Source organism: Aethina tumida, chromosome 1 (assembly GCF_024364675.1).
Source record: "Aethina tumida isolate Nest 87 chromosome 1, icAetTumi1.1, whole genome shotgun sequence".
NCBI lineage: Eukaryota > Metazoa > Arthropoda > Insecta > Coleoptera > Nitidulidae > Aethina > Aethina tumida.
In genome coordinates, this window is record NC_065435.1 from 40,358,939 (window position 1) to 40,374,937 (window position 15,999).

The 15,999-nt window shown below is 31.4% G+C and overlaps 1 protein-coding gene across 3 annotated transcripts; it reads left to right on the forward strand.

Moving 5' to 3' along the window:
* Nucleotides 1-937: 937 nt before the first annotated feature.
* On the forward strand, nucleotides 938-12,816 carry LOC109609492 (zinc finger C2HC domain-containing protein 1C). 3 transcript variants are annotated; one of them, XM_020026158.2, is made up of 6 exons: nucleotides 938-1,159; nucleotides 4,853-4,946; nucleotides 10,662-11,315; nucleotides 11,431-11,571; nucleotides 11,623-11,883; nucleotides 11,943-12,816. In XM_020026158.2, exons 2-6 carry the CDS (start codon nucleotides 4,923-4,925, stop codon nucleotides 12,240-12,242), a joined length of 1,380 nt encoding a protein of 459 aa, XP_019881717.1. In that variant the 5' UTR covers nucleotides 938-1,159; nucleotides 4,853-4,922; the 3' UTR covers nucleotides 12,243-12,816. The 3 variants fall into 3 exon arrangements, with proteins under 3 accessions (XP_019881717.1, XP_049817085.1, XP_049817086.1); XM_049961128.1 differs by lacking the exons at nucleotides 938-1,159; nucleotides 4,853-4,946 and adding an exon at nucleotides 9,948-10,070; XM_049961129.1 differs by lacking the exons at nucleotides 938-1,159; nucleotides 4,853-4,946 and adding an exon at nucleotides 9,948-10,070 and having other exon boundaries at nucleotides 11,626-11,883.
* The last annotated feature ends 3,183 nt before the right edge of the window (nucleotides 12,817-15,999 follow it).

Consider the following 15,999-nt stretch of genomic DNA (forward strand, 5'->3'; position numbering starts at 1 on the left):
ACTAATTTTGGGTATACTAAAGAGGGTAGCAGTTGTTCGTAGAGCAAGGGAGGTCCGACTAAGTTTGGTAGTGAAGTGGTTAATATTCCATCTCTTTATTTATTTAAATTAATTTTAGTTAATTAATTTCCTAAGGACTTTGATGTTATTAGTTTTATAAGTGATTTAACAACAGAACTTTGTTGATGCAATTATGTTTAATTTATGCAGGAAATTACACTGTCTATTAAAACTTATTTTTATAATATATTTATTGCTCTGATTTTTTAAATAATTCAAATTATCAACACACATCATTTAAAGTGTAAATGTTAAAGCAATTGCTACTCATAAAGGACAAAATATTACCTACTTATTTTATAATATTTATAATTATCAATTTGATCCAGCATTAAAAGATATTGAAAATTTAATAATGTTTAACAATAAGCCTTTTTGTTTTTATTATTCAAGTGTACGCTTGTTTAGCTTTCAATGAAACTTTATAAAAACATAATTAGTATACAGGCTTCAGGAAGCATATGTCGATAGTTTGTCGTTGCAACCATGCATCCGTTTCGCAAAAAATAACAAAACGCACAATGATTTAAATCATGGATTTTCCTTTCCTAATTATAATAAAAGGTTGGGTTGTTCTTCCGTACTTTCTAATGTGTTAAAAACTGCTTTAATTAAATCGAACTGCGTTACATCCATAATCACCGCAGTTTTTATGAAACTTGCGAAGCAAAAAATCAGGCAACTATTCAATTGGGCTCGTTCAAGTTTTATCAACGTCTAGAATCGACTAATGTTCGTGCTAATTAATTTGGCAAAAACGCAGGTGAAAAAACGGCTCTAATCCATCCGAATAAACGACAGTGCGTCAGTGTGTGTCAGTAACCCGGTGAACCGCCCTCTCTCTGGGGCCCGTTACCGGCCCCGGTGCCCTAACCTCGCGCGCCGCAGTACCCAGACCACGTCGCCCGCAAAACGTTCGCCGGCGGCCCGATCAGCACAGTCGCGAGTCCAACTCCATCCTCTCCGGCACGCAGCCAGCCAACTCGACTTTCTTCGCGTCCTCGTCTCTCCCGACTCTTGTCCACCGCGGTGTACGTTCGTTGTCGCTGGTTCCGGTGGATGCTGGTCCGCACCTCTTTGTTCTTCGTTTCGTGACTAGGTACGTGAGTATTTGTTTCAATCATTTTAAACTAACATGTCAATATTAATGGTGTTTAAGGTTTATAATTGTTATTGATACTGATATTAGATTAGTTGGTGTTTATTAATTTTTGGACCACAGCTTCTAGTTTCAAAATTTATTTAAGATACTATTAATTAGTATATTGTCTTTAATTTTATCTTTGTGGAGAATAATTAAACAAACCAATTTGTCTTCTTAAAATACACCTTTCTTACAAAATATTTATATATTTCTCTTACCTAGACACTTTTATTTAGTTTTTAATTTTCACAAATACTTACACATTTACATTAAAAATGAAAAACAAAATAAAATTCAAGAAGTTTTTCAATTTTTAATTTTTAGTTTCATTGGAATAATCTAATAAGATTTTTTCTTAAAATCTTTTTGTTTGTTTGTGGAGAATAATTAAAGAAACCAATTTGTCTTCTTAAAATATACTTTTTTTTTACAAAATATTCATATATTTTTCTTATCTAGATACTTTTAGTTATCAGAAATACTTACACATTTAAATTAAAAATTAAAAACAAAACATAATTCAAGAAAAAGTTTGTTCAAATTTTAATTTTTGGTTTCACTGGAATGATCTAATAAGATTTTTTCTTAAAATCTCGTTTTTTGTTTACAATGACAACATATGGAAAATATTTAAAATAAATTCAAGCACATTCCCAAAATTACAATTTAATAACATAGAAGAATATTTATATGAACAACATATAAACAACTTAACCACCTGTTATTTATAAACATGTTAGAAAATATATGACACATGTAGAAAATAGAATTATTGAACAAATTAATTTCTGAAAATGTTTATAATAATTGAAACTCATTTTATAGTTATGCCAACACATGTAATTAAATTTTTAATTACAACCATTTACAAGAACTAATTAAGTTGCATTACATGAATACATAATATTATAAAAATCATGTTTATAAATAGTGCCAAAAAATATCACAGACTGTCTCATAAAAAGCATGACACTCACGTCCCTTATGTGACTAAAATTCATATAATTAACGGCGAGGATTCGTAATGAATTAGCGAACTTCGACCTTCGTTTATGTTTATATAGCAATATTGTTTTCCTATGTTCAAACAATCGGTATAAGGTAAAAATATCGAAATCTATAAAATGATTCATCCACAGTGAGATTTTTACAGTTCCATACAAATTGATTTGCATGTAATTTGCATCTGGTTATAGAAGATCTGTCCAGTCAAGGTCCTCGTCTAGTAAACTATGTATATGTATACGGTCATAATTAATTATAATAATTATAATAATGGTGAGTAGGTTTGTGTGGGTTCCAACGAGACAGATTTCAATTTCTAACAATAAATAAAAAAGTACGACCTGTTTTTGCTCTTTTCTCCTAAACAGTAAATTATTACCCTTTAAGCATGAATCTGGAATATAAATCGTGTTTTCGCTATAAACAATGTAAATTACTCACGCCATTTCATCCCCATGAATGGAACAGTTTCTCGGAAACACTTTGTGACTCACAATTGGTCAATCGATAGTTCAAAATTGAATATTTACTCAAAATTACGTTGAAATAATAATGGTGCAACAGTCCCACCATGTGATTGGCATCAAATCAAAATATCCCGAAACCTAATTGAATAATAGAGGGTGATCTATATTAAAAATAAAAGTTTATTAACAATAACGTACAAGTATCGATTTATCCGCCTCACTAACCCAGTTATGAAGTGTAATGGCACAACTCACCCCCTCAGTTCATTCACATAAACGTAAATAATTAACCCCTTCCGTTTTCCTTATCTCGTTCAAACTGTGTGTTTGTTTTAACTATCGACAATTGTAATTTTTTACGTAATAAAAATCATTAATTCGAAAATCGAAAGTGGAACGGCCCATAAAAAGATTCATGACCGATATGGCCATATATGGCGTACAATGAAATTTGACTCGCCGCAAATTGAAACAGCCAATTAGACAACGAACCACATAAATCAGTTAAACGCCAGACGGGAGCGATTCGATTTTTTGGGATCGTCCAAACTGCGCCCGGTAATGGTGAAGGGTCAAGACTGTGCCGTGACTAAACGTCTTTAAAAAATGACTTTAATTATTACCTAACATTTTTGGGAGATGTAAATTTACTGCCGTGTGCTCTTTTATCACGGCTTATTTGAATAATTGCTGTTGTTATGATATTGCAAAGCTTGACTGATTTATGGCACTGATTTTTGTGATCGCAGTCACCTCAAAATATTCATGATCAAACTTAATCTCTTACTGGATAATATAAGTTACTTATCTCAAAAATAACATATCTTCGACATAATATTCAAATGGAAGCTCAAGCTTCCAAAAAATATATATAATTTGTGATACATTAAATTATCTCTAACTAAGATATAAGTATATTTATGGTGAATTTTGAGATATTTAATAAAACAAAGATGGAGTAATTGATAATTTATTTTATTAAGGTTTGTAAAACAATAATTACTAATTGCCAAACAGAATATCATTCTATAAAGTGCCATTATTAGTACTCCCAACTATTATACAGGGTGTTCATTATTTACGTTTAATTATCTTAACCTTTGTTATTTTGAATGGAACACCATACATGTTTAAAAAATTAAATAACGATACACCTTATAGGATTGTTCTATTAATTAAATATTAATAACTCAAAAACCATTGGGTTTAGGTATAGGACATAGTTTAGCCATTTTATTTGCAATTACATATAGAATTTAAAAATAGGCGAAAGCGGAGACGAAATTTTGTTCAAAATAAATGGGAAAAGTCGTTAGTCAAGTTATAATTGCCATAAAAATTTTAAATCAATAACTTCTTCCGTTCTCCATAAAATAATGAATGAGTCTGGTGAATCAACCTGTAATATGCAAAAATATGCTTCTGTAGAAAGTTGTTACCGTCTGTAAAAATAAAATTGAATAAAAGTTTTCGTATATATTTCAGAAACAGTCAGAGGTATCAGTTTCAGAAACGTTCAGCAGGAAAATAACAACGTGATTCATAAGTCCTGTTATTTTTTAAAATCTTCACAAAACATTAACTTTGTAGTATAGTAATGATATCATATTATTAATGCTTAACACGTTTTTATGGAATTAATTTTGTAATGACTGACACTGTTCTAAAATTAGCCATGAGATGGTTTACACATAAAATGTGTGAAAGCAATGTTAACGACATTACGTGGTATTTATAATCATACAAGTAATAAAAATGCATAATTTATAAAACTTTTTCTTTCCTGCACTCCCCGACGGTAATTACTCATTAATTATCTGATTAGTTGCTCAGTAAGTTGACCACCTGAAACGCAATATCAAAACAACAATGCACGTATTGAAATCTAGGGCAAAAGACTGAGGGTGTATCGGCACAAAACAGGCAACAGGGTGAACGACACGCCTCTTCGGCGACGATGTCACATATTGACACGACCTATGGATCAAAATAAAGTTAAGGTCAGTCAGTAAGTGCAAATAAACAATATCTCAAGAGTCCATCAGACAATGTACACATTTCCAAAAAAAAAAAACCTGTAACATCCCGTATATAACACAAGTACTTATGTGAGTAATTGTAGGCTTCAATTAATTTAATTGCTATAATTGACCGTGGTTTCTTTTGTGTCTTTCAGAATGCAATAATCCACCCAGAAGTGTGTTCCTGAGAGCGTGACGAATTTGGAAACTCCTAAAGCAACAACGATGTCGCGTCTAGCTGAAATGCAGGTAAATAATCTGTCCTTAAGGACGAGCATTGTTTTTGAGGCCTTGGTTATGTAATTGACGTAATTGAAGTGTACTTCCAATCCAATCTTGATGCCTTAAAAAGGAAGTTCGTCAGTAGACTAAGGACAATTGTCTATGGGAAGCATTTCGCACCGATATGCAAATAGTTTCAAATTGCTGATGGAAATTGCTGAGAACGTTTCTAACAATTTATTTATCATAATATGTTATGGGAACTCTCACTAATTAAAGTCAACAATTAATTTTACATCTTATCCATATTCCTATAAATTATTTCTCAGTTAAAAAGGTCAATTTTATAACTTATTAACAAGAATATTTATCCTTCAATTAAATCGGACTGCTCAATACGTAATTAGGATAAACCGTCGATATTCCATTAATAATATAATAATTCGCCATTGACCGTGACCCTAAAATTATTACTTTTAAATGGAATTAAACTAATACGTCTTAATGACCCATAATTAATTCTTATGATATTACTTACATGTGCGGCGTTAGAAGCACATGTGTGGTCGTGCTTAAAACTACATCAAAACATTTACATGAATCATATTGTTTTTAAATTAAAACTGATTGAGTATTGTGGCCTTTTTTAATTCGCAATTACTCACGCTGTGGGATTCAAACAACAACAAAAACCGCATGTCCAAAGGTGTTATTTTGACTGTAATTAGTGACAGTACCAGAAAATGTTCTAGTCTCGTTCAAATTGATAGATAATTTACGCTATAGATTTATTGATTGAGACAGAACATTTGTTTTACTTCACCTTGGTTCTTGTTTTGTACCGACTTTGACTTATTTATTTATGAAAATATTTAATTAATATCCTTAACAGGTGATGTGAGTCTAATAAGTACATTCCAAAAGTGTGTTTGTTTATTTATGTATTTCCATTTTAGGTACTGTTAGTTGACATGGGGGCCATACGTACAAGTTCAATTATTTATAATGTGCATTTGCGAATTTATCTTGGAATACCGCAATTTAGATAACGAAATAACGGATATGTGATCATAACAATAAAACATAACTTTCACACAACATTCTTTATAACCAGTCAAGACTTTATTTATACAAAACTTTGACCTAAGAAATGCTTTGTGTTGATGGACTTCGAAAGTCAACAAACAGTAGTTTAATTGGAAAATTCATGGAACAAATCTTTAAATAATTAATTAATTATACTACGACCCTGTTACACGTTTATCTGTTGCCCAAGCACCACTCAACATGAAACTAAATAACATAAATATCGCATCGCCATAAAATCATGCAGATTAGAATGTCTTTTAACCTTTTTCGATGTCCCGTTTTCTTTAAATTAATTCGTTACGCCAATTGATACATTTTCATATTTATATTGTTGTTCTTTTCGCACTCTCCACTACCTGTTTAAAGTGGTAATAACACCGTGTGGGCATTTTGAACCAGCTTTGAAGCCCACTTAAAATCCTTGATGGTAAAAAATTATCTCTTGGGATTTTTTACTTTTACCACGACAATTTCATTTTATTTACGATAATATTGTATGATCTGGTTCTGAGCAATTTCAGTTTCACTTTTTTTTATTGGTCTTGTCTGCCAGAACAAATTGCTAACTTGCATGGCGAACCAAGTGGGATGATTAATTGTTACGACGTCGTGTTTACATAATCTTTCTGATGTTATTTATTTTTTTTTTTACAGTGGAAATAATTGTATGATTATGTTTAAGTAGTCCTTTATGTTTTCAATGGATAATCAGTATAACTGTATTTAGTTTATTAATTTACTATACAAGGGAATCAATTAGTGTGAAGATTATTTAAACAAAGAAATAATCTTTTATTTGTGGTGTTAATTGCCTGAAAAATAGGATTAAATAGCAGTGGCTTATTTTGCAGGTGGCTTAAATATTCATTCTTATTTTTCTAATAACTAGAGAAAATAAAAAGTTTAAGCATTTGGAATGTAATATTTTTATTTAAAAATAAATTTGTCAACCTTATCTAATTATATTCTTCTTTCAATTATAGAAACAGGTTAATTAAAATTCGATTAACTTGATAATAAAGAATTTTTTGTTCTCTCAAAATTAATCTACAAATAGCAGTTTTTTCCAAAAAATCCTGATCAAATAAATCATGTTTGGTATTAAAAAATACACGACTTGATCATTATTTATATTTTGTATTATTTAATATATAGCAAAGTTTATATAATAATATAGTTTTTTAATCTATTTTGAATAATTTAGTTATTTTATGTTATTTTAATTATTTTGTTTATCTTATATCAGATTTCTTAAAAAAGCAAAATATTCTGGATTATTTTCTAAAAGGAAAGTTATTCAATACAGATTAATTAAAATCAAAATCAATAACTTGATAATTAAGAATTTTAAAATTAATTAAAATTAGCCTGGAAAACTCAAATGGCATTTTTTCCAAAAAACTCAAATCAAATAATTTCTTTGTTGTTAAAAAAAATACATAAATTATATATTATTTATAATATGCATTATTTAATCTATTTAACAAATTGTATAATAATTTTTTTTATTATTTTTTCAATCATTTAGTTATCTAATATGTTACTTTCCTAATTTTCAGATCTCTGGAACAATATTCAAGATTAATTTATTATAAGAAAATTATTCATAACAGATTAATTATAATCAGGGTTGTAACGACCCACGTGATTAAGAATAAAAAAATACCAAAGAGTTTTTTATTAAAAAAAATACATATATATATATATATATATATATATATATATATATATTAAATTTGATTTACAATTGTTATTATTTAATCTATTTAACAATGTTTATATAATAATACAGTTTTTTATATACATTTTTAATTATTTATTTTAACTTATACTTTCTTAATTGTCAGATCTCTTTAAAATAAGCAAAATATTCTGGATTATTTTTTTTAAAGGAAAGTTATTCAATGCAGATTAATTAAAATTATGGTTATAACTTGATAATTAAGAATTTTTGAATTCCCTTAAAATTAATAACTAACGAAATCAAATAATTTTTATTATTTAATCTATTTAAGAAACTTTATATAATATTTTTTTATTATTTTTTCAATAATTTAGTTATCTGATACTTTCCCAATTGTCAGATCTTTGGAACAATATTTAGGATTAATATATTATAGTAAAATTATTCATAACAGATTACTTATTATCAGGGTTGTAACTATCCACGTAAGAATTTTTGTATTATCTTTAAATTTGTCTAGAAATAGCAGTCCTTTTCAAAAAACTCCAATGAAATAAATTGTTCTTTATTAGAATAAAATACACATAAATTTTTTTTATCATTGGTATTATTTAATTTATTTAACAATATTTATATAATAATACTGTTTTTTTTTGTTTTTTAATTATTTAGTTTATCTTATACTTTCTTAATTGTAAGATCTCTTTAAAATAAGCAAAATATTCTGGATTATTTTATAAAAGGAAAGTTATTCAATACAGATTAATTAAAATTAGGATTATAACTTGATAGTTGAGTATTTTTGTAATCCCTTAAAATTGCCCTGAAAAAACACCAAAAATAGCATTTTTTTCCAAAAAACCCAAATCAAATATATTATATTCTTTATTAAAAAAGTACATAAATTATATTTTATTTATAAAATATAGTGTTTTAATAATTTAGTTGTACTTGTCAGATCTCTTTAACAATATTTAGGATTATTTTATTATAGGAAAATTATTCATAACAGCATAATTAAATATTATAAATAATACAAATAAATAGCAATTTAAAAAAATCAATCAAATAAGTTATTAAAACAATACATAAATTAAACATTATTTGTAACTTGTATTTATTCTATTTAACAAAGTTCATATAGTGACACACTAATTTATTTTTTGAATAATAATCTTAAAAGTTGTCTCAAAAAATAATACATAAATTAAAAAATTCAATTATTAACATTTCTTTAAAATGAGCAAACTATTTTGATTAACTGACACTTATTACAAATATCGGAATTTTTAGAATCTTAATTAAAGCCGCAATTTTTGATGATAAAGCATTAATTCCGAACAATAGTTAATTACTGAAAGGATGCTTCCCATTTAAATCAACAAAACACCAATTAACAACTACACTGGCACATTTTAATTAAAACGCCAAACCATTTGGCGTATATAGATCGATGTAAATTTGCGAGGTCCCTGAACTCCAAACGATCGTGATTATAATAGTGAACAGTCCTGTAACGGCCAGGATGAATGAACCATTAGAAAATGGACGCAAAGTCCTTTACCATCGCGTCTTTCGGCAGACGACCACAAATCGTAGGTATGCGAGACGAAAAACATTGCGCTACACGAGGTTCGTGTGTGAGCAATGTGAAAGTTGACATTGGCCACAATCAGTTGAATCACCTCAAGATCGGACAAAATCCAAACCACCTTCGACGAGCTTGGCCGATCGGGCGTTACTGATGGCCGGGGCGCCTACACTCCGCGGTTTCGGTCTCGTTCTGGCGTTCACCGGTGACTCATTTTCGTTTCTTGCGGCCCGCTGAGGCCGCCGCGATCTTCCTTATTTGGCCCTATTGCATAACCGACTTGGCAACAATAACAGGGTCAACGCGACGTGGTCCGCCTGCCAATGTTGCCCCGTCCAATTTATCAATCGACTTGAAAACAAAAAAACGAAGCCTCCACGGACCGATGTGAATGAGAACACCGGCCCGTCGCTTTAATAACTCCCAGACACGAAGAACGGGGCTCACCCGTTCAAATCCCCCGTCTGTTTCATTGTCAATGTCACCCCCCGGGCCATCTGTACGAGCCACCCCCCACGTGTTTGTTATTACCGGACGCTGTAACCAAGTAACCGGGACGGTTCGTCCGTTGGGCAGCCTTTTCCACATACAAACACTAAACACCGTGAATTCCCCGAACGCGATTTATGTTTGTTTTCGACTTAACCGTACCGCCTATCGTATGTGTGATGCGTCAAAGATGAACAAATATTTATCGGCCAGTTTAAACAACGTCGTTTCGTTGGATTTTGAAACATCGTGGGCCGCCAAAAGTCTGCAGGATGCGCTGCACTTGAGGAGGTTCGACGTAAGTTTTCACCAAAAATCAGTGCCCATAAAATTTTACAAATAACTCTGAACAATGCGTAAAATTAATTGGATATAAAATATTCTTGAACATTATTTTTTAATATAATTAAACATTTATTGACGACTTACGTATTAATATTATTATTATGATTGTTTTCAATGACACCACGTTGTATTTATTTTCAAGGTTTAAAAGGATCGATCATTCTTACAAAGTTTTTCCTGCTAGATAATTCAACAACTTTAGTTTAGTCTATCTCAGCAGTACATAATATATTGGATCCTGTTTATCGACTGCTATTTTAAACAAACTAACATAAAATGATTCACAGTAAATTAGTAATTTCTTAGTAAACTTTTTTTAGTTTCAGGCGTATTGTTCATTTCGCAGGAATTACGGGAAACAGGGTGTGTTTCGACCTAATTCACCCCCTGATAATCCATTTACATAATGATAAGACATGAAAATAGCGTTTCATGCAAAAGATTACCATCAATACGAGCCATATATGAATATAAATGCGTTTATAAATCCATACTGTTGCTAGCAATTGTAGTCACCATACGTTATTTTTTAAATATATTCCAGGCCCGTTTCCAACAAAAACAAATGCAAGAAAAGGAAGAGAAACTCCTCCGCCTCTACGAGAACCAACAACAAAGGGCCTTCGAGAGAGTTGGAAGAGGCAGTGCTGGCAGCAACGTCAGCGTGGGATCCACGGGAGGAGGAAAGGTCCGTCAGATGTTCGACGAACGGAGGCAAAAAGCTGGCGTTGACAAAAGTTACCCGCTGGAACCTCTGCGCACCTCCAGAACCAACGGCACGAAAGGTGGATCGTTGGATAGACAGAGGAACACCACCACAAAAACAACCGTTAAAAGTACGGTGCAGAAAAGTGTCACCCACATTAAAAACGGCAAGCCCCCAGTGACCAAACGGGAGGTGGTGCAAAGAATCTACAACAACAACAACGGAGACGAAAGGTACCAGGAACACAGGTTCGAGGATGACAACTACCGGAGCCCCAGCTACGACTTGATAGAGATGATGAACAGAAACAACATTGACGACGATCTGGACAACGAAATACTGCCACAAATAGGCTTCGACGACGACGAGCCTTACATGAGGGGTAAATTGGCGAACGTCGGTGGTAAATTGCCCAGTCAAACCGTAACCAAGCCCGAACCACGAGCGCCTTCAAAACCTAACGGAGTCGCCACGGTTACGAGGGATTCCAAGGTGAGATTGTTTGGTGTTTGACAACCTCATGTCAATTTCAATTTCGCGACGGCTCAAAACTGACATTAAAATTTTGGTTCATGTTTCCGCACTCCTTAATTACCCGCCTTTTCAGCCTCCCGCAAGAAACGTAGCAAGAACAGCCACACCACGAGCAGTCACTTCGTCATCCTCAAGTGCGAGTTCCGTACATTCATCCCCAGTAAAGTCGACCACTACTAGAACCGCTAATTCCACTATGAAAGCCACACCATCTGTAAGTTATCTAATTATTTATAAGTACCATTCATAAACAGCAACTTGTTAGCAGTCGAGCAAGACTAAAGTCCCAACAACGGCCAGACCATCGGCAAAGCAGGCAGCGAAGTCGACACCCACAACAACACCAAGAGACGACCTCGCAGAATGTAAGGTGTGCCACAGGAAGTTCGCCGAGGACCGCCTGGCCATCCACGAAAGTATATGTCTCAAGTCGTCCCAAAGCAAGAGGAAGAAATACGATGCCACGAAGCACCGACTCCAGGGAACCGAGTTGGAGCAATACGGACGAAAAGCAACGAAGCCAAAGGTATTTGATTATTATTATTACTTGATTTACCCTTGTGGATGACTCTCCGTTGTTATTAGCCTATGAAACCTGCATCTAAGAAAGACTGGCGTCGCACCCACGAGGAATTCATAGCGGCCATCCGTTCGGCGAAGATGACCCAACAACATCTGGCCAAAGGAGGCAAACTGTCCGACTTGCCGCCGCCTCCCCCTTCATCCAATCCGGATTACGTGCAGTGCCCCCATTGCGGCAGGAAGTTCAACGAGGCCGCAGCTGAAAGGCACATCCCCAAGTGTGCTACGTTCCAATTCAACAAGCCCAAACCCAACGGCGGTAGCAATACCAACACTAGAGGAAGAGCTGTGCCTAGAAGATAAAAGGACACTTTGAGGATGTTTCTAAATTTATAGTATTTAATGCCCTTTTTAAACATGAAAATCAATTTAAATATTTTAAATATTTTAGTTATTGAATTAATTGATATATTGTACTTTAATAATCACACTTCGTGTCTAGTTTCAACGGATTAATAATTAAAGTGCCAATCGGATCATTTTAACAAATTTTGTAGATCTTCCTATCTATCGTATTGTTTGGTAATAATGGACAAATTTAAAATATTTTGTAACGTTTTGCTTGAATTCCTAATTTATTTAAACCTCTGTACTTATTTTTAACAAAACCGCTTTATGTCATTTTATAGAAAATGAATATAATTGTGATCTTATATACATGACTAAAAATGGGTGCTGTGTTGTGGAATACTGTTTAAAATTATTGTATGTAAGAATTTGTTTAGTTTATTTAAACATTTTAGTGATCTAGTCTTAAGTTTCCGTTCCTTAAATTAATGTGAATTTATATTTCAAAATATCAAATAAAATAATAAATTAAGCACTGTTATTTATAAATTATATGGAAAATATTAATAAAGATGCTTTTTAATACCTAGTTGTTCTTTAATGTATAATTATTTGTTTTTACTTTATTCATTATTGTATTATAAATATGTCTTTATTTTAACACAAAAAAGTAATAATTTTAAATAATAAACCTTCTATAAATGTATGAATATAAACATAAATGAAAAATAAGTTTGATTCAAATTCAACCAGTTTTTTTTTTAGGTAAATTTATAAAATACTATAATTACAGTACAGTTAAAAAATATTAATGTTATGTACAATTTTACTTCCACATTTAAATGAGGCCTGCTAACGTCGGAGTAGATTTTAAATTACTGTTTGTAGAGCTAAAATCCTTGTTACTGTTACTTTTGGTACATTGGTTCCAAGAGTACAAATAAAACTTAAATTTGTACATACAAATTAGAAATAATATAAAAAACGAGTTACATGAACTGATTAGGGTATATACTTCTAAAGACTAAAATTATGTCTATACCAATTTTACATTGACAAGCAAAATTTATCTAATATTGTTGCTATATTCAAATCCTGGTTACTGTTATTGTCGCTGCTTTAGCTCTAAGGTTATGCTTAGAACATAGTGATACAAAAATTTTTTGTTTGGATAAAACAGGTACTAACATTATTATACATTTTGTTTGGTGTTTAACAAAATTGTGAACGTAACATCAGATCTAAAGAATTGAAAACAATAGCAACATGGATTTGAGCATGAGAGCAGACAATAAATTCATCATCATCGTTCATCATCTAGTCCTCATTTTTCTGCGGGATTATGCTTCAATTTTGGAACACAAATAATTTTAAAAGTTGCTTCTGAAACAAATTACGTCAACACAAGTTCACAGAAAATAGAATCAGATGTGAAATTTCTTCGAAGTTGGCAGTTTCCAGTTATTGGGTCACGAGAAATTTGGAGGGTTGTTTGTTGGTCTGCAGGTGGGTGGTTCCTCTTGTCCTTTTTTTAAAGTTATAGTATAGGTTTTGAATCAATTCTTTAAGAGTTGGCTTCTGCGCAAGCTTGTGTCTTAACATCCGTCGTTTAACTTTCAGCTGCAATTACTTTTTTTTTATTTTTAAGTCTCAAAATTCTTCACTTCATTTAACGAAATACTCCCTGATCCAATGACCTCTGAATATCGCTGTACATAGTTTTTAGAAACTAATTTCGTATTGATGCTCTTGAATTTGTTAAAATTAACGAACTATCATGTTACTTACAGTTTTGTGATTGTTGTTGCTGCGATGATATGATGTTAAATTGATGTTTCTTGCAATTAGTATCGGGCATTGGTGGAATCGCTGGTGTAATTAATATGATATACCTGAAAAAGGACAAATATTAATAATAAAGTTTTTTTTATCCAAATATGATTATCTAATTAATTGCCAATATTGTAAATATTGTGAACAAAACACACATTATATTATTAAAAACGTACTTTATGAAAATTGTTCATGTAGTGAAACAGCCAAATATTTACGCTTTAACTAATTAGACAAAATTAATTTAATTAATAAAGTAAGTAATTATTATAAAACAAATTCAACATGAAATAATGTATTCAGTTAAAAATTATTTCGTTGTGGGAGATAATAATTAGGTCATTCAAACACTAAAAATTGTATTTAATGAATTAATTAATATTTATTGATATCATAATGAAAATTTTATATTATATTATTAATTTAATAATGGAAAATTTTACTTGTACAATTTACAATATTATCTTAAAGTATTTACATTTTATATCAATGTGGGACGAATGTAGCAACCAATGATCTAACTTAACCTTCTACTAACTGAGCACAGAGTTTGAGGAAGAGTTGAATCGCTTCCAATAACATAGTTCTTACTTTATTTTGTGTTTCTATGGCCACGTGTATTTTTATTTCTACCAGTAGTTTAGAATAGTTGGCTGAATATTGTTTAATGAGAAATTTTGGAGTAGTTGGCACATTGTTTGGAGGAGAGGGCAGTATATTAAAATTATATATATATATATATATATATATATATATATATATATATATATATATATATATATATATATATATATATATTTGATATATAATAATTTGATATACACTTAAAAAAATATATAGGACGAGAATTAACTACGCATAAAATTTATCATATCGAGAGCTCTATTCAGAGAGCGAAGCCACAGCAGAAGACGACAAAAGCCGACAGTGACTTCGTATTTATTTTAAAGACCGCCACAATGTACTGCGGTCTACTCAGAGACCTCTCAGTTGTTGAGTGTGCCTCAGAACAGCAACGGCGACCTACCCTACAGTAGAAAAGAAAATGGAATGGAGTACAAATACACAATAATTATTAATACTACAAAACCAATTTAATTTAGATCTAAAATATTAATAATATAAATAAACCAGAATAAACAATTGAATAGAGTCAAGTACGATGGAGACTTATTAAGCTAAGGGTCGGTTCTACATTGGTCAGTTACAAGTATTAATCTGTTTGTGATGTTCATAATTCTGTTACATTCAAGAAATTAATGCACCACCCTTACTTTTAAATTAAAAAATATTATCAAGGTAAATAGTAAACTGTTTAGTTTTTACAAGAGGGAGGTTTAGTGAAATACTAAAACAGATTAAATTATCGTTGTTTAGTTAAAACTAAATCAATAATCTCATTTTCGTTTCAATTTTCGTACATTGTCAATATGCAACGCCAATCTAATAAATTAACTCGTGATGAGTGTAGGTAAGCTGTTTTGTATTTGGAGTTACCTCAAGATAGCTGAAAAGTTCGGTGGGTCTAATACATCAATTTCCTAAATGTTGCAACGGTACAGAGAGATTTGTGAGGAAACTAGATGACCAGGATAGGGCAGACATCGTCCTGTAACTCCTGCCCAAGATCGTTTTTAAAGTCTTTCAGCTTTAAGACAACGGATTGTAACATCAAGGATGTTCAAGTCGCAGTTAGAAAAAATAGGTGTAATGAAACAATTTGAAAACATCTTGGGGAAGATAATTCACAACCTCGTCTTCCTGTTTGAGGTCTGACATTAACTTAATCAGTATCACAATATTTGGCGAATGCGCTATTATGGTATGGGGAGGCATTTCGTTAACAGCACGTACCGGCTTAGTTGTGTTAAATAATAACAATATGGCCGAGCATTATATTTTGGACATTCTGAATGAATATGTAGTGCCAAATTATCTT